The following is a 19,336-nucleotide window of genomic DNA, read 5'->3' on the forward strand; positions in this document are numbered from 1 at the left end:
TGACTGTACACTGACCCACAGACTGCACACAGACTGTACACTGACCCACAGACTGTACACTGACCTGCACACTGACCCGCAGACTGCACACAGACTTTACACTGACCCACAGACTGCACAGACTGTACGCTGACCCACAGACTGCACACAGACCCGCAGACTCACACTGTCTGTACACTGACTCACAGACTGTACACTGACCCACAGACTGCACACTGACTGCACACTGACCCACAGACTACACACAGACTGTACACTGACCCACAGACTGCACACAGACTGTACACTGACCCACAGACTGTACACTGACCTGCACACTGACCCGCAGACTGCACACAGACTTTACACTGACCCACAGACTGCACAAAGACCCGCAGACTGCACACTGACCCGCAGACTGCACACTGACTGTACACAGACCCACAGACTGCACAAAGACCCACAGACTGTACACTGACTGCACACTGACTGCACACTGACTGCACACTGACCCACAGACTGCACACTGACTGCACACTGACCCACAGACTACACACAGACTGTACACTGACCCACAGACTGCACACAGACTGTACACTGACCCACAGACTGTACACTGACCTGCACACTGACCCGCAGACTGCACACAGACTTTACACTTACCCACAGACTGCACAAAGACCCGCAGACTGCACAAAGACCCGCAGACTCACACTGACTGTACACAGACCCACAGACTGCACAAAGACCCACAGACTGTACACTGACTGCACACTGACTGCACACTGACCCGCAGACTCACACTGACTGTACACTGACTGCACACTGACCCACAGACTGCAAACAGACTGCACACAGACTGCACACTGACCCGCAGACTGCACATTGACCCGCAGACTGTACAGACTGCACAGACCCACAGACTGCACACTGACCCACAGACTCACACTGACTGTACACTGACTCACAGACTGTACACTGACTGTACACAGACCCGCAGACTGTACACAGACCCGCAGACTGTACACAGACTACACACTGACTGTACAGTGACCCACAGACTGCACAGACTACACACTGACTGTACACTGACCCACAGACTGTACACAGACCCGCAGACTCACACTGTCTGTACACTGACTCACAGACTGTACACTGACCCGCAGACTGCACACAGACTGTACACTGACCCACAGACTGTACACTGACCTGCACACTGACCCGCAGACTGCACACAGACTTTACACTGACCCACAGACTGCACAGACTGTACGCTGACCCACAGACTGCACACAGACCCGCAGACTCACACTGTCTGTACACTGACTCACAGACTGTACACTGACCCACAGACTACACACAGACTGTACACTGACCCACAGACTGCACACAGACTGTACACTGACCCACAGACTGTACACTGACCTGCACACTGACCCGCAGACTGCACACAGACTTTACACTGACCCACAGACTGCACAGACTGTACGCTGACCCACAGACTGCACACAGACCCGCAGACTCACACTGTCTGTACACTGACTCACAGACTGTACACTGACCCACAGACTACACACAGACTGTACACTGACCCACAGACTGCACACAGACTGTACACTGACCCACAGACTGTACACTGACCTGCACACTGACCCGCAGACTGCACACAGACTTTACACTGACCCACAGACTGCACAGACTGCACGCTGACCCACAGACTGCACAGACTGCACGCTGACCCACAGACTGTACACAGACCTGCAGACTCACACTGTCTGTACACTGACTCACAGACTGTACACTGACCCACAGACTGCACACAGACTGTACACTGACCCACAGACTGCACAGACTACACACAGACTGTACACTGACCCACAGACTGCACAGACTACACACAGACTGCACACAGACCCACAGACTTACACTGACTGTACACTGACTCACAGACTGTACACTGACTGTACACAGACACACAGACTGCACACTGACCCACAGACTTACACTGACTCACAGACTCACACTGACTGTACACTGACTCACTGACTGTACACTGACTCACTGACTGTACACAGACCCGCAGACTGTACACAGACCCGCAGACTGCACAGACTACATACTGACTGTACACTGACCCACAGACTGCACAGACTACATACTGACTGCACACTGACCCACAGACTGCACAGACTACATACTGACTGCACACTGACCCACAGACTGTACACAGACCCGCAGACTGCACACAGACTGTACACAGACCCGCAGACTGCACACAGACTGTACACAGACCCACAGACTGCACAGACTGCACACAGACCCACAGACTGCACACAGACCCACAGACTGCACACTGACTGCACACTGACTGTACACAGACCCACAGACCCACAGACCCACAGACTGTACACTGACCCGCAGACTCACACTGACCCGCAGACTCACACTGACCTGTAGGGCTCGGATTCGGACAGGAACTTGCGCTGCTCCAGGGGACTGGCGCTGACCCTCAGCTCCTTGACCACCGCCTGAGACGAGCTGCAGTCACAGAGCACCTCGGCCAGGATCACCTGACACAGGGGACACAGGACACAGTGGAGACAGTGGACACAATAGACAGGACACAGGGGAGACAGTTAAAACAGGGGAGCCAGGACAGGGCTGGACATGAGCTGCTGACAGAGGGAGAGGGGGTGACGGGGGGGGCTCAGTCTCTCACCTTTCCAAACCAGCCGTTTCCAATCTCCTGCAGGTAGTTGAGAGTGTGTCTTCTGAAACAGTCTGGAGCACAGAGCCAGAGAGCAGTGTTAAAACACACTACACACAGTACAAACACAAAGACACGCTGTGCAGACACACAGCATAGACACTGTACAGAGGTGGAGTACCAGCAGTGTCCTGTAGGGCGGCGCTGTGCGGCCGGTCCCTCAGGGGGAGGGTGTAGACCTCTGGCAAAGAAGGACAGGAAGACAAACTGTCCTCAGGCGGGGGGCTTGATGCCCCTGAACACTCCTCCCCCTCAGCATTGTCAAACTCCTGGGGCACAGAGAGAGAGGGGTTAATACAGACACACTGACTGGACACTCCAGTACATTAACACTGCACTGAGAGAGAGAGGGGTTAATACAGACACACTGACTGGACACTCCAGTACATGAACACTGCACTGAGAGAGAGAGGGGTTAATACAGACACACTGACTGGACACTCCAGTACATTAACACTGCACTGAGAGAGAGAGGGGTTCATACAGACAAACTGACTGGACACTCCAGTACATGAACACTGCACTGAGAGAGAGGGGTTAATACAGACACACTGACTGGACACTCCAGTACATGAACACTGCACTGAGAGAGAGAGGGGTTCATACAGACACACTGACTGGACAGTACAGGACATAAGGGTGGACAGACAGACTCACATTGAAACCAACTCCTCCTCGTTTGCAGCAGAGGCAGGCGATCAGCAGCAGCACAAAGGAGACGAGTCCAGAGCAGGAGATGAGGACGACGACGTAGGGAGGAGGAGACAGACTGAGACCCCTGGACTGAGAAACTGAGAGAGAGACAGAGCGTCACACCATGGTGATACAATAACACCGACCAACCCTCTCCATCACCTCCGACTAACCCTCTCCATCACCTCCGACTAACCGACTGATTGACTGACTGACTGGACACTACAGCACAGAGACACTGACTGACTGACTGGACACTACAGCACAGTGACACTGACTGACTGGACACTACAGCACAGTGACCCTGACTGACTGACTGGACACTACAGCACAGTGACCCTGACTGACTGGACACTACAGCACAGAGACCCTGACTGACTGACTGGACACTACAGCACAGTGACCCTGACTGACTGGACACTACAGCACAGAGACCCTGACTGACTGGACACTACAGCACAGAGACACTGACTGACTGACTGGACACTACAGCACAGTGACCCTGACTGACTGACTGGACACTACAGCACAGAGACACTGACTGACTGACTGTCTGGACACTACAGCACAGAGACCCTGACTGACTGACTGGACACTACAACACAGTGACACTGACTGACTGACTGACTGACTGGACACTACAGCACAGAGACACTGACTGACTGACTGGACACTACAGCACAGTGACCCTGACTAACTGACTGGACACTACAGCACAGTGACCCTGACTGACTGACTGGACACTACAGCACAGTGACACTGACTGACTGACTGGACACTACAGCACAGTGACACTGACTGACTGGACACTACAGCACAGAGACACTGACTGACGGACTGGACACTACAGCACAGTGACCCTGACTGACTGAACACTACAGCACAGTGACCCTGACTGACTGGACACTACAGCACAGTGACTCTGACTGACTGACTGGACAATACAGCACAGAGACACTGACTGACTGGACACTACAGCACAGTGACCCTGACTGACTGGACACTACAGCACAGAGACACTGACTGACTGACTGACTGGACACTACAGCACAGAGACCCTGACTGACTGACTGGACACTACAGCACAGAGACCCTGACTGACTGGACACTACAGCACAGTAACTCATAGGGAGAAAAAGAGAAAGAGACAGTCTGTCAGTAAGTATTACTGTATTGGAAAATGGAAGGAAATATTAGATAATACTGTTATAAGGGGGAAAAGTATTCAACTGTTAAAATACTTGTAGAGCTCAGAGAGAGCGCTTGGGAACAGGGAATAATTTACGAGAGGATTGAGAAAGAGTTTTTAAGGATGAAACCAAGGACCATCGGAAAATTGAACAAGAGCAGGGAACTGGGAGCAACCATTCCAGTCTGGAGAGGGGAGTTAGGGAGAGACGTCATGTGGAACATTCTTGGGAGAAACCATTGCAAGAAGCAGGGGGAGACGGGGGGGTTAGACGTAGCGCTGATACTAGAGAAGCACTCGTGTTAAACAGTGTAGGAGGGTGAGAAGTAGAGAAATCACTCAGTCGGAGGAGGAGAAGGGGGGCATTTTGTAATCTGGTACCTCGAGGTGGTGAGCTGAGTGCAGGGAGCCATCTGTGAAAGAGAACGAGGTCAGAGGTTACAAGCACAGCGCCACACTGCGGGGCACGAGGGCCGAGCCTCAGCACAGCGCTGCCAGGACTTCAGCAGGGAGTCGACGCGCAGAGGGGCAGCTCAGCAACGCGGCCGGGCAGCTTGTTCCCCACCCCCACCACCCTTTGAGTGCAGTAGTGCCTCCGGTCCTGACTGGAGCTGTGTCTGGAGAAAAGCCCGAGCAGCTTGTTCCCCTCTCCCACTCCTCTCTGTGTACAGTAGAGTCTGGTGTCCTGACTGCAGGAGCTCATCCAGCTGTTTTGGAGAGAAGCCAGGGTATCGGCTTCAACAACACGGCTGGGCAGCTTGTTCCCCACCCCCACCCCTCTCTGTGCACAGAAGAGCCTCCTGTTCTCAGTCTTGTTCCTGAGTGGGCTAGGGTCAGTCATGATTGTCACAGAGGAAACAGTGATGAGCTTGTCAACAGCCCCGTCTCTCGCTCACTGAAAACCGTGTCATCACACCTGAACACAGTGCCCCAGGAGTGTTCACAGTGGGGCTGGAGTCTCTGCTATAATCACACCTGCACCTGAACACAGTGCCCCAGGAGTGTTCACAGTGGGGCTGGAGTCTCTGCTGTAAGAGCAATAATCACACCTGCACCTGAACACAGTGCCCCAGGAGTGTTCACAGTGGGGCTGGAGTCTCTGCTATAATCACACCTGCACCTGAACACAGTGCCCCAGGAGTGTTCACAGTGGGGCTAGAGTCTCTGCTATAAGAGCAATAATCACACCTGCACCTGAACACAGTGCCCCAGGAGTGTTCACAGCGGGGCTGGAGTCTCTGCTATAATCACACCTGCACCTGAACACAGTGCCCCAGGAGTATTCACAGTGGGGCTGGAGTCTCTGCTATAATCACACCTGCACCTGAACACAGTACCCCAGGAGTGCTCACAGTGGGGCTGGAGTCTCTGCTATAATCACACCTGCACCTGAACACAGTGCCCCAGGAGTGTTCACAGTGGGGCTGGAGTCTCTGCTATAATCACACCTGCACCTGAACACAGTACCCCAGGAGTGTTCACAGTGGGGCTGGAGTCTCTGCTATAAGAGCAATAATCACACCTGCACCTGAACACAGTGCCCCAGGAGTGTTCACAGCGTGGCTGGAGTCTCTGCTATAATCACACCTGCACCTGAACACAGTACCCCAGGTGTGTTAAGCACCATAATCACGACATGCACAGGGCTCACGTCACCCTACCTATCCCAGAGTCCTGTGGGACTGCACACTGTCCACGCTCGGACCCCGAACACAGCCGGCTGCGGCAGGCCCGTCCCGGAGCCCGGCGGCTCGGCCGAGCCCGGACGGGACCAAGCGGCGGTGCCGCCGAGAGCAGCCGAACCGGCTCCGACACCGCGGACAATGAGACGCGACACCGTGCGCGACGCGCACCCCCGGCCCCACTCACCCTCCGCCTGCGGGGCTCCGAGCGCTCTCTCCGGGTTGAAGTACGACATCGCGGCCGCCAGCACGGTCACCCAGCGCCGTCCGAGCATCTTCGGGGCGCCGACGACACCGTCATCCGAGCCCCCTCCCGGCGGAGGACGCTCTCCGGCCGCGGCGTGTGTGTGCAGCCGCGGAGCCGCTCCTCCCCCCGCCTGCGCCTTGTTTTCCTCCAGCCGAGCACAATGGCCCCGCAGCCTCCGCCGTCACGTCTCCCCCCGAGCGCAGGCTCGCTTTGTGTTCCTCTCGCAGCCCAGCCGAGCCGCTTCCCCGCACACGACCGCGATCACGCACAGCCACGCACACGGGCGCGCACACACGCCGGCGCCGCGGCCGGTGAACAGCCCCTTGATGCTGGTGCGGTTTTTTCTTCCTGCAGCGCCCGGCGCCAGAGGCGACAGAGACCCGCTGGACACAACAGCTGCGGCGCTGTGCGGTAGAGCCGGAAGCAACTGGACACACAGACACCCAGAGACACAGAGAGAGACACCCAGAGACAAAGAGAGACACATCCAGAGACACCCAGACACACACACACACACAGAGACACCCAGAGACAGAGACACCCAGACACACAGAGAGACACCCAGAGAGAGAGATACCCAGACACACACAGAGAGACACCCAGAGAGAGAGATACCCAGACACACACAGAGAGACACCCAGACACACAGAGAGACACCCAGAGACAGAGACACCCAGACACACACAGAGAGACACCCAGGCACATACACACACCCAGAGACAGAGACACCCAGACACACAGAGAGACACCCAGAGACATGAAGACACCCAGGCACACACACACACCCAGAGACATGAAGACACCCAGGCACACACACACACCCAGAGACATGAAGATACCCAGGCACACACAGAGAGACATGAAGATACCCAGGCACACACAGAGGGACATGAAGATATCCAGACACACACAGAGAGACAAAAAAACACCCAGATACACACAGAGAGACACCCAGAGACAAAGAGACACACAGAGAGACACCCAGAGACACAGACTGACACCCAGACACACAGAGACACAGACAGACATCCGGAGACTAAGAGAGACACAGGGACAGAGCAGGACAGTGTGAGCACAGGGCACAAGCCCACAGACACACAGGGACAGAGCAGGACAGTGTGAGCACAGGGGACAAGCCCACAGACACACCTGGGGTGCTGTCTGTGTGGAGTCTGCATGTTCTCCCATGTTCACACAGGTATCCTCTGGGTGCTCCAGTCCCCTCCCACAGTCTGAAGACAGACCTGTGGGTTGAAGTGGGAAAACTGGCCCTGGTGTGCGTGTGCGGTTGCGTGTGCGTGTGTCCCAGACGTTCGTCTGCCCTCACCTGTTTATAACATGACCTGAGACCTCCATGGCTGCTCGAACCCTTAACCGCTGTGAGCCCGCCAGCACCCCGGTCTCAGACCCTGGCGAGTCCAGACTTCCCACCAACAGCCCCTTCTCCTTTATTGTGGACACAGTTCAAGAGGGTGCTCTGAGGTTCATCTTTGTGTTTGTTATGAGAAATAATGGATCAACAATCTTTTTTTCTATTATTTTCAATTGTTATATTAAAAATCCCTATTTTTACAATCAGAACCAGTCAATCACAGCGCTGAGGACCCCCAGCTCAGCTCTCTGACAGCACTGCGGACCCCCAGCTCAGCTCTCTGACGGCACTGCAGACCCCCAGCTCAGCTCTCTGACAGCACTGCGGACCCCCAGCTCAGCTCTCCCAGGAGACCCCTGCCCAGCCACAGGAGGGCGCTGTTGAGCTGTGAGCGGCCAGTGACAGGTGATGTCTGGACTGTGGACGCAGTGGACTCCTCTCCCACAGGCCAGCCACAGATCCGGGCTGCGGAGGGGCTCAGCGCCCACGGGTCAGCTGAAGTCGGGGAGCGAGTGGGCAGGGGGGCTGGGGTACCCGCTGAACTGCGGCTCCGCCTGGAGAGAGAGAGAGAGAGGTCAGGCTCAGTGACCACAGCCTGGACACACACTAGACACAGACAGACCTGCCTGTCCAGAGAGGACAGGCTCAGTGACCACAGCCTGGCCAGAGAAACACACTAGACACAGACAGACCTGCCTGTCCAGAGAGGACAGGCTCAGTGACCACAGCCTGGCCAGAGAAACTGGACACAGACAGACCTGACTGTCCAGAGAGGACAGGCTCAGTGACCACAGCCCCGCCAGAGAAACTGGACACAGACAGACCTGACTGTCCAGAGAGGACAGGCTTAGTGACCACAGCCTGGCCAGAGAAACTGGACACAGTCAGACCTGGCTGTCCAGAGAGGACAGGCTCAGTGACCACAGCCTGGGCACACACACTGGACACAGGCAGACCTGGCTGCCCAGAGAGGACAGGCTCAGTGACCACAGCCTGGACACACACACTGGACACAGGCAGACCTGACTGTCCAGAGAGGACAGGCTCAGTGACCACAGCCTGGCCAGAGAAACTGGACACAGGCAGACCTGACTGTCCAGAGAGGACAGGCTGTGCTCCCACTGCCAGCAGGGAGAAATAGAGACAGAGGTGCACTTCCTACTGCACTGTGACAGATACTCTGGGATTAGAGAAACATTCTTCCCTAAACTCAGAAATCTAGTCCCAGAGTTCCCACACCTGCCAGAATCACAACGGGTCCCAATCCTACTGGGAGAGGGAGGAGGGAACTCAGCTGAACTGGCAGCCCAGTGTGTGATCTCCTGTCCCAGCCTGAGGAACAGTCAGTCTGTCTCCCAGTAATGCTCCATCTGTCTACAGTATATGTAAATATTTTATAATATGTCTCTGTTGTAAATGTCTGTAATATGTCTGTAGATTTTATTTTACTTTTATTTTTTGTTTTGTTTCGTGTGAATCTCATTATTTTATTTGCTTTGGCAACACTGATTGTACCCATCGGTCCTGCTAATAAAGCACCTGGAATTGAGTTGAACTGAGAGGGAGAGACGGACAGGGACAGGACGCTGGCGGAGAGAGAGGGAGGGAGAGACGGTCAGGGACAGGGACAGGACGTGCCGCTGGCGGAGACGGAGGAGGGATGGTCAGGGACAGGGACAGGACGTGCCGCTGGCGGAGAGAGAGGGAGGGAGAGACGGTCAGGGACAGGGACAGGACGTGCCGCTGGCGGAGAGAGAGGAGGGATGGTCAGGGACAGGGACAGGACGCTGGCGGAGAGAGAGGGAGGGAGAGACAGTCAGGGACAGGGACAGGACGCTGGCGGAGAGAGAGGGAGGGAGAGACGGTCAGGGACAGGGACAGGACGTGCCGCTGGCGGAGACGGAGGAGGGATGGTCAGGGACAGGGACAGGACGCTGGCGGAGAGAGAGGGAGGGAGAGACGGTCAGGGACAGGACGCTGGCGGAGAGAGAGGGAGGGAGAGACGGTCAGGGACAGGGACAGGACGTGCCGCTGGCGGAGAGAGAGGGAGGGAGAGACGGTCAGGGACAGGGACAGGACGTGCTGCTGGCGGAGACAGAGGAGGGATGGTCAGGGACAGGGACAGGACGCTGGCGGAGAGAGAGGGAGGGAGAGACGGTCAGGGACAGGGACAGGACGTGCCGCTGGCGGAGAGAGAGGAGGGATGGTCAGGGACAGGGACAGGACGCTGGCGGAGAGAGAGGGAGGGAGAGACAGTCAGGGACAGGGACAGGACGCTGGCGGAGAGAGAGGGAGGGAGAGACGGTCAGGGACAGGGACAGGACGTGCCGCTGGCGGAGACGGAGGAGGGATGGTCAGGGACAGGGACAGGACGCTGGCGGAGAGAGAGGGAGGGAGAGACGGTCAGGGACAGGACGCTGGCGGAGAGAGAGGGAGGGAGAGACGGTCAGGGACAGGGACAGGACGTGCCGCTGGCGGAGAGAGAGGGAGGGAGAGACGGTCAGGGACAGGGACAGGACGTGCTGCTGGCGGAGACAGAGGAGGGATGGTCAGGGACAGGGACAGGACGCTGGCGGAGAGAGAGGGAGGGAGAGACGGTCAGGGACAGGGACAGGACGTGCCGCTGGCGGAGAGAGAGGGAGGGAGAGACAGTCAGGGACAGGGACAGGACGCTGGCGGAGAGAGAGGGAGGGAGAGACGGTCAGGGACAGGACGTGCCGCTGGCGGAGACGGAGGAAGGATGGTCAGGGACAGGGACAGGACGCTGGCGGAGAGAGAGGGAGGGAGAGACGGTCAGGGACAGGGACAGGACGTGCCGCTGGCGGAGAGAGAGGGAGGGAGAGACGGTCAGGGACAGGGACAGGACGTGCCGCTGGCGGAGAGAGAGGGAGGGAGAGACGGTCAGGGACAGGGACAGGACGTGCCGCTGGCGGAGAGAGAGGGAGGGAGAGACGGTCAGGGACAGGGACAGGACGTGCCGCTGGCGGAGACAGAGGAGGGATGGTCAGGGACAGGGACAGGACGCTGGCGGAGAGAGAGGGAGGGAGAGACGGTCAGGGACAGGGACAGGACGTGCCGCTGGCGGAGACGGAGGAGGGATGGTCAGGGACAGGGACAGGACGTGCCGCTGGTGGAGAGAGAGGGAGGGAGAGACGGTCAGGGACAGGGACAGGACGCTGGCGGAGAGAGAGGGAGGGAGAGACGGTCAGGGACAGGACGTGCCGCTGGCGGAGAGAGAGGGAGGGAGGGATGGTCAGGGACAGGGACAGGACGCTGGCGGAGAGAGAGGGAGGGAGAGACGGTCAGGGACAGGACGCTGGCGGAGAGAGAGGGAGGGAGAGACGGTCAGGGACAGGGACAGGACGTGCCGCTGGCGGAGACAGAGGAGGGATGGTCAGGGACAGGGACAGGACGCTGGCGGAGAGAGAGGGAGGGAGAGACGGTCAGGGACAGGGACAGGACGTGCCGCTGGCGGAGACAGAGGAGGGATGGTCAGGGACAGGGACAGGACGCTGGCGGAGAGAGAGGGAGGGAGAGACGGTCAGGGACAGGGACAGGACGCTGGCGGAGAGAGAGGGAGGGAGAGACGGTCAGGGACAGGGACAGGACGTGCCGCTGGCGGAGACGGAGGAGGGATGGTCAGGGACAGGGACAGGACGTGCCGCTGGCGGAGAGAGAGGGAGGGAGAGACGGTCAGGGACAGGGACAGGACGCTGGCGGAGAGAGAGGGAGGGAGAGACGGTCAGGGACAGGGACAGGACGTGCCGCTGGCGGAGAGAGAGGGAGGGAGAGACAGTCAGGGACAGGGACAGGACGCTGGCGGAGAGAGAGGGAGGGAGAGACGGTCAGGGACAGGGACAGGACGCTGGCGGAGAGAGAGGGAGAGACGGTCAGGGACAGGGACAGGACGTGCCGCTGGCGGAGACAGAGGAGGGATGGTCAGGGACAGGGACAGGACGCTGGCGGAGAGAGAGGGAGGGAGAGACGGTCAGGGACAGGGACAGGACGCTGGCGGAGAGAGAGGGAGGGAGAGACGGTCAGGGACAGGGACAGGACGTGCCGCTGGCGGAGACGGAGGAGGGATGGTCAGGGACAGGGACAGGACGTGCCGCTGGCGGAGAGAGAGGGAGGGAGAGACGGTCAGGGACAGGGACAGGACGTGCCGCTGGCGGAGAGAGAGGGAGGGAGAGACAGTCAGGGACAGGGACAGGACGCTGGCGGAGAGAGAGGGAGGGAGAGACGGTCAGGGACAGGGACAGGACGTGCCGCTGGCGGAGAGAGAGGGAGGGAGAGACGGTCAGGGACAGGGACAGGACGTGCCGCTGGCGGAGACGGAGGAGGGATGGTCAGGGACAGGGACAGGACGTGCCGGTGGCGGAGAGAGAGGGAGGGAGAGACAGTCAGGGACAGGGACAGGACGCTGGCGGAGAGAGAGGGAGGGAGAGACGGTCAGGGACAGGGACAGGACGTGCCGCTGGCGGAGACGGAGGAGGGATGGTCAGGGATAGGGACAGGACGTGCCGCTGGCGGAGAGAGAGGGAGGGAGAGACAGTCAGGGACAGGGACAGGACGCTGGCGGAGAGAGAGGGAGGGAGAGATGGTCAGGGACAGGGACAGGACGTGCCGCTGGCGGAGAGAGAGGGAGGGAGAGACAGTCAGGGACAGGGACAGGACGCTGGCGGAGAGAGAGGGAGGAAGAGATGGTCAGGGACAGGGACAGGACGTGCCGCTGGCGGAGAGAGAGGGAGGGAGAGACGGTCAGGGACAGGGACAGGACGCTGGCGGAGAGAGAGGGAGGGAGAGACGGTCAGGGACAGGGACAGGACGTGCCGCTGGCGGAGACGGAGGAGGGATGGTCAGGGACAGGGACAGGACGTGCCGCTGGCGGAGAGAGAGGGAGGGAGAGACGGTCAGGGACAGGGACAGGACGCTGGCGGAGAGAGAGGGAGGGAGAGACGGTCAGGGACAGGGACAGGACGTGCCGCTGGCGGAGACGGAGGAGGGATGGTCAGGGACAGGGACAGGACGTGCCGCTGGCGGAGAGAGAGGGAGGGAGAGACAGTCAGGGACAGGGACAGGACGTGCCGCTGGCGGAGAGAGAGGGAGGGAGAGACGGTCAGGGACAGGGACAGGACGCTGGCGGAGAGAGAGGGAGGGAGAGACGGTCAGGGACAGGGACAGGACGTGCCGCTGGCGGAGACGGAGGAGGGATGGTCAGGGACAGGGACAGGACGTGCCGCTGGCGGAGAGAGAGGGAGGGAGAGACAGTCAGGGACAGGGACAGGACGCTGGCGGAGAGAGAGGGAGGGAGAGACAGTCAGGGACAGGGACAGGACGTGCCGCTGGCGGAGACGGAGGAGGGATGGTCAGGGACAGGGACAGGACGTGCCGCTGGCGGAGACGGAGGAGGGATGGTCAGGGACAGGGACAGGACGCTGGCGGAGAGAGAGGGAGGGAGAGACGGTCAGGGACAGGACGTGCCGCTGGCGGAGAGAGAGGGAGGGAGAGACAGTCAGGGACAGGGACAGGACGTGCCGCTGGCGGAGACGGAGGAGGGATGGTCAGGGACAGGGACAGGACGTGCCGCTGGCGGAGAGAGAGGGAGGGAGAGACGGTCAGGGACAGGGACAGGACGTGCCGCTGGCGGAGAGAGAGGGAGGGAGAGACGGTCAGGGACAGGGACAGGACGTGCCGCTGGCGGAGACGGAGGAGGGATGGTCAGGGACAGGGACAGGGACAGGACGCTGGCGGAGAGAGAGGGAGGGAGAGACGGTCAGGGACAGGACGTGCCGCTGTCGGAGAGAGAGGGAGGGAGAGACAGTCAGGGACAGGGACAGGACGTGCCGCTGGCGGAGACGGAGGAAGGATGGTCAGGGACAGGGACAGGACGCTGGCGGAGAGAGAGGGAGGGAGAGACGGTCAGGGACAGGGACAGGACGTGCCGCTGGCGGAGAGAGAGGGAGGGAGAGACGGTCAGGGACAGGGACAGGACGCTGGCGGAGACAGAGGAGGGATGGTCAGGGACAGGGACAGGACGTGCCGCTGGCGGAGACGGAGGAGGGATGGTCAGGGACAGGGACAGGACGTGCCGCTGGCGGAGAGAGAGGGAGGGATGGTCAGGGACAGGGACAGGACGTGCCGCTGGCGGAGACGGAGGAGGGATGGTCAGGGACAGGGACAGGACGTGCCGCTGGCGGAGAGAGAGGGAGGGAGAGACAGTCAGGGACAGGGACAGGACGCTGGCGGAGAGAGAGGGAGGGAGAGACGGTCAGGGACAGGGACAGGACGTGCCGCTGGCGGAGAGAGAGGGAGGGAGAGACGGTCAGGGACAGGGACAGGACGCTGGCGGAGAGAGAGGGAGGGAGAGACGGTCAGGGACAGGGACAGGACGCTGGCGGAGAGAGAGGGAGGGAGAGACGGTCAGGGACAGGGACAGGACGTGCCGCTGGCGGAGACGGAGGAGGGATGGTCAGGGACAGGGACAGGACGTGCCGCTGGCGGAGAGAGAGGGAGGGAGAGACAGTCAGGGACAGGGACAGGACGCTGGCGGAGAGAGAGGGAGGGAGAGACGGTCAGGGACAGGGACAGGACGTGCCGCTGGCGGAGATGGAGGAGGGATGGTCAGGGACAGGGACAGGACGTGCCGCTGGCGGAGACGGAGGAGGGATGGTCAGGGACAGGGACAGGGACAGGACGCTGGCGGAGAGAGAGGGAGGGAGAGACGGTCAGGGACAGGACGTGCCGCTGGCGGAGAGAGAGGGAGGGAGAGACAGTCAAGGACAGGGACAGGACGTGCCGCTGGCGGAGACGGAGGAGGGATGGTCAGGGACAGGGACAGGACGTGCCGCTGGCGGAGAGAGAGGGAGGGAGAGACAGTCAGGGACAGGGACAGGACGTGCCGCTGGCGGAGACGGAGGAAGGATGGTCAGGGACAGGGACAGGACGCTGGCGGAGAGAGAGGGAGGGAGAGACGGTCAGGGACAGGGACAGGACGTGCCGCTGGCGGAGAGAGAGGGAGGGAGAGACGGTCAGGGACAGGGACAGGACGCTGGCGGAGACAGAGGAGGGATGGTCAGGGACAGGGACAGGACGTGCCGCTGGCGGAGACGGAGGAGGGATGGTCAGGGACTCACCTGCAGCTCCCGGTCTCTCTCCCGCGGGCCGCGGTGCCTTTTCTTCCTGGGCCCGGCTGCCGGCTGCAAGACGGACGAGGGGGAGGAGCCAGGGGGCTCGTGCAGCCCCTCCTCCTCCCCGCCGTGGGCGGAGTCCGCCAGGGCCCCGCCTTCCTCCTAGAACAAACAGCGAGGAGTCACGGCAACAGAAGTGACTCACCCACACCCCGCCCCTCATCACACTGGCTCCGCCCCCTCACCTCCAGCAGCAGGGTCAGCTGAGCGCTGCGGAAGTCGTCCCCGTAGGAAGTCAGCGTCTTCATCAGAAACCTGCAGCAGACAGGTGAGGGTCAGGGCACCTGCAGTCTCAGCCCCAGAACTACAGCCCCCACGAGGCCGTGCCTGCCCACTGCAGGGGACGGTGGGAAATGTAGTTTCTAAAACTCTTACTGCCTATTTCAGACCGAGCGCAGAACGCCACACACTAGCAATTCTGCTGAACACAGCCTGCCAGGCGCCAAGGCCAGGGCTCAGAGACTCGCACCCGTTACGCAGGCGCGGGCTGTGGGCCCTGTAGCTGCCTGAGGGGAAGATCTCCAGTCACAGGACCCCCACCACACACCAGAGGCACTCCACCAGCGGGAGCTGTAGTGCTCCACAGACAAGGGGACTACAACCCCCATGAGCCTTTGATGGGGCCGCACTGTGGGAAGTGTAGTCCCTCAAGCGCTGCCATTTCAGGCCCCTCCCCCTGCCCACCTGCGCTCCTTCTTCAGGCGCCGCGTCAGCCGGCACACTTGGTGGAGGCGGGCCAGGATTCTCTCGTTCACCTGAGGGAGAGAGAGAGAGCGAGCGAGAGACACGCAAGGAGCCCGTGAGCCCCTGCCCCCCCCGCGGCGGGGATCGGCCCGGCCCGGCGCCCCACCTGCTCCAGCTCCTTACAGCGCCGGCTCAGTGCCTGGTACTTCCTCCTCTCCCTCTCCCTCAGCTCCGCCTCCTCCCGCAGCTCCGCCCCCGGCTCCTCTGAGACCCCGCCCCCGTCCACGAACTCCACCCCCTCCGTCTCCAGCTCCGCCTCCAGGATGTTGCCCCCGAAGAGGGGGGGCAGAGCCAAGCCGGAGAAGTCCTCCATCATCCTGCCTGGGGGACAGCGAGGGACAGGGGTCACATGGGCTGCTCACGGGCCAGCAGGGGGCACTGCTCCCTCCCGACCGGCATGGGGTCCTGTGTGGTCCAGTGCCCCATAATCCCCTGGGGCAGCAGCTACTCGCGCAGTCCGGACCGACACGACCCAGAGCTCCAACACACACCACTACACTCCTGCCCTGGCACTGCCCACAGGAGAGCAGTCCCTGCTGCACAGAGCTGTGCGACACCTCCACTGCTCCAACACACACCCCCCTACACTCCTGCCCTGGCACTGCCCACAGGAGAGCAGTCCCTGCTGCACAGAGCTGTGCGACACCTCCACTGCTCCAACACACACCCCCCTACACTCCTGCCCTGGCACTGCCCGCAGGAGAGCAGTCCCTGCTGCACAGAGCTGTGCGACACCTCCACTGCTCCAACACACACCCCCCTACACTCCTGCCCTGGCACTGCCCACAGGAGAGCAGTCCCTGCTGCACAGAGCTGTGCCACACCTCCACTGCTCCAACACACACCCCCCTACACTCCTGCCCTGGCACTGCCCACAGGAGAGCAGTCCCTGCTGCACAGAGCTGTGTGACACCTCCACTGCTCCAACACACACCCCCCTACACTCCTGCCCTGGCACTGCCCACAGGAGAGCAGTCCCTGCTGCACAGAGCTGTGCCACACCTCCACTGCTCCAACACACACCCCCCTACACTCCTGCCCTGGCACTGCCCACAGGAGAGCAGTCCCTGCTGCACAGAGCTGTGCGACACCTCCACTGCTCCAACACACACCCCCCTACACTCCTGCCCCTGGCACTGCCCACAGGAGAGCAGTCCCTGCTGCACAGAGCTGTGCGACACCTCCACTGCTCCAACACACACCCCCCTACACTCCTGCCCTGGCACTGCCCGCAGGAGAGCAGTCCCTGCTGCACAGAGCTGTGCGACACCTCCACTGCTCCAACACACACCCCCCTACACTCCTGCCCTGGCACTGCCCACAGGAGAGCAGTCCCTGCTGCACAGAGCTGTGCCACACCTCCACTGCTCCAACACACACCCCCCTACACTCCTGCCCTGGCACTGCCCACAGGAGAGCAGTCCCTGCTGCACAGAGCTGTGCCACACCTCCACTGCTCCAACACACACCCCCCTACACTCCTGCCCTGGCACTGCCCACAGGAGAGCAGTCCCTGCTGCACAGAGCTGTGCGACACCTCCACTGCTCCAACACACACCCCCCTACACTCCTGCCCTGGCACTGCCCGCAGGAGAGCAGTCCCTGCTGCACAGAGCTGTGCCACACCTCCACTGCTCCAACACACACCCCCCTACACTCCTGCCCTGGCACTGCCCACAGGAGAGCAGTCCCTGCTGCACAGAGCTGTGCGACACCTCAACTGCTCCAACACACACCTCGCTACTACACTCCTGCCCTGGCACTGCCCACAGGAGAGCAGTCCCTGCTGCACAGAGCTGTGCCACACCTCCACTGCTCCAACACACACCCCCCTACACTCCTGCCCTGGCACTGCCCACAGGAGAGCAGTCCCTGCTGCACAGAGCTGTGCGACACCTCCACTGCTCCAACACACACCTCGCTACTACACTCCTGCCCTGGCACTGCCCACAGGAGAGCAGTCCCTGCTGCACAGAGCTGTGCGACACCTCCACTGCTCCAACACACACACCACTACACTCCTGCCTTGGCACTGCCCGCAGGAGAGCAGTCCCTGCTGCACAGAGCTGTGCGACACCTCCACTGCTCCAACACACACCCCCCTACACTCCTGCCCTGGCACTGCCCACAGGAGAGCAGTCCCTGCTGCACAGAGCTGTGCGACACCTCAACTGCTCCAACACACACCTCGCTACTACACTCCTGCCCTGGCACTGCCCACAGGAGAGCAGTCCCTGCTGCACAGAGCTGTGCCACACCTCCACTGCTCCAACACACACCCCCCTACACTCCTGCCCTGGCACTGCCCACAGGAGAGCAGTCCCTGCTGCACAGAGCTGTGCGACACCTCCACTGCTCCAACACACACCTCGCTACTACACTCCTGCCCTGGCACTGCCCACAGGAGAGCAGTCCCTGCTGCACAGAGCTGTGCGACACCTCCACTGCTCCAACACACACACCACTACACTCCTGCCTTGGCACTGCCCGCAGGAGAGCAGTCCCTGCTGCACAGAGCTGTGCGACACCTCCACTGCTCCAACACACACCCCCCTACACTCCTGCCCTGGCACTGCCCGCAGGAGAGCAGTCCCTGCTGCACAGAGCTGTGCCACACCTCCACTGCTCCAACACACACCCCCCTACACTCCTGCCCTGGCACTGCCCGCAGGAGAGCAGTCCCTGCTGCACAGAGCTGTGCGACACCTCAACTGCTCCAACACACACCTCGCTACTACACTCCTGCCCTGGCACTGCCCGCAGGAGAGCAGTCCCTGCTGCACAGAGCTGTGCGACACCTCCACTGCTCCAACACACACCCCCCTACACTCCTGCCCTGGCACTGCCCGCAGGAGAGCAGTCCCTGCTCCCCTACTGAGGTGGGGCTGCACATGGGTGGTGGAGGGGATCCCCATTACCTGTAAAGGGGGACGGAGTGTCCAGAAAGTGTAAGCGATGATGATTTTTACTGCAGTCACCCCGCCTGCTGTAATCACACACTTCGCTGCTGTTTCCTCTTACTGTACAGCTCCGCCTCAGACTCTATTTGCGTCTTACCGGATGCTACGACCTACAGTCCAGGCCACAGGTATCCCCGGTGTCTTCTCCTTCAGCGCGCCGTCTGCGGATGGCCGCTCTGGCAGGGACTTACGTTTATTTAACTAAAATAAGCCCAAACAACGCAAAATTAACAGACTGCAGGCGCTCGTCTTCAGGCTTGGAAGCGGCGCATGAATTTTGCGTCATCAACCGCTTTTCTTACCGTAAAATACGTAGCGCAACCCTCTTACGTGCAAAATTATTTTTTAATCCAAACCTGAAAATGTGATTTAAGAGTTAAAATGCCATCATTTTACGGCTAGGATAGGATTCGGACTAAGAGAAATCGAAAAACATTTGCGTTTGTAGCAACAGGAAACAAAGAACATTACAGTGTTTACCGATCTCAAGTGCGCAACTCTTCCTTTCGTGGGTGA

The 19,336-nt window shown here is 60.3% G+C and overlaps 2 protein-coding genes across 3 annotated transcripts in view; both read right to left on the minus strand.

The window, feature by feature from the left end:
- lmtk3 (lemur tail kinase 3) overlaps positions 1-6,817 on the minus strand; it is a 33,780-nt gene extending 26,963 nt beyond the window's left edge. The window contains exons 1-5 of the mRNA XM_088939503.1: positions 6,498-6,817; positions 3,404-3,537; positions 2,868-3,015; positions 2,699-2,760; positions 2,431-2,549 (exon numbers count right to left, since the gene is read on the minus strand). Of these exons, the coding sequence (XP_088795629.1) occupies positions 2,431-2,549; positions 2,699-2,760; positions 2,868-3,015; positions 3,404-3,537; positions 6,498-6,585 (551 nt within the window). The 5' untranslated portion in view covers positions 6,586-6,817. The remainder of the gene's footprint in view (positions 1-2,430; positions 2,550-2,698; positions 2,761-2,867; positions 3,016-3,403; positions 3,538-6,497) is intronic.
- A 753-nt stretch (positions 6,818-7,570) lies between these two features.
- Positions 7,571-19,083, minus strand: tfpt (TCF3 (E2A) fusion partner). Of its 2 annotated transcripts, none has more exons than XM_088939907.1 (6): positions 18,918-19,083; positions 15,984-16,181; positions 15,801-15,871; positions 15,302-15,371; positions 15,063-15,218; positions 7,571-8,483 (listed from the first exon to the last, which is right to left on the minus strand). In XM_088939907.1, the coding sequence occupies exons 2-6, from the start codon at positions 16,174-16,176 to the stop codon at positions 8,407-8,409; spliced, it is 567 nt and encodes a 188-aa protein (XP_088796033.1). In that variant the 5' UTR covers positions 16,177-16,181; positions 18,918-19,083; the 3' UTR covers positions 7,571-8,406. The 2 variants fall into 2 exon arrangements, with proteins under 2 accessions (XP_088796033.1, XP_088796032.1); XM_088939906.1 differs by having other exon boundaries at positions 7,572-8,483; positions 15,967-16,181.
- Positions 19,084-19,336: the final 253 nt, after the last annotated feature.

The sequence above is a fragment of the Atractosteus spatula genome, chromosome 22 (assembly GCF_055471065.1).
Source record: "Atractosteus spatula isolate fAtrSpa1 chromosome 22, fAtrSpa1.hap1, whole genome shotgun sequence".
NCBI classification, from domain to species: domain Eukaryota; kingdom Metazoa; phylum Chordata; class Actinopteri; order Semionotiformes; family Lepisosteidae; genus Atractosteus; species Atractosteus spatula.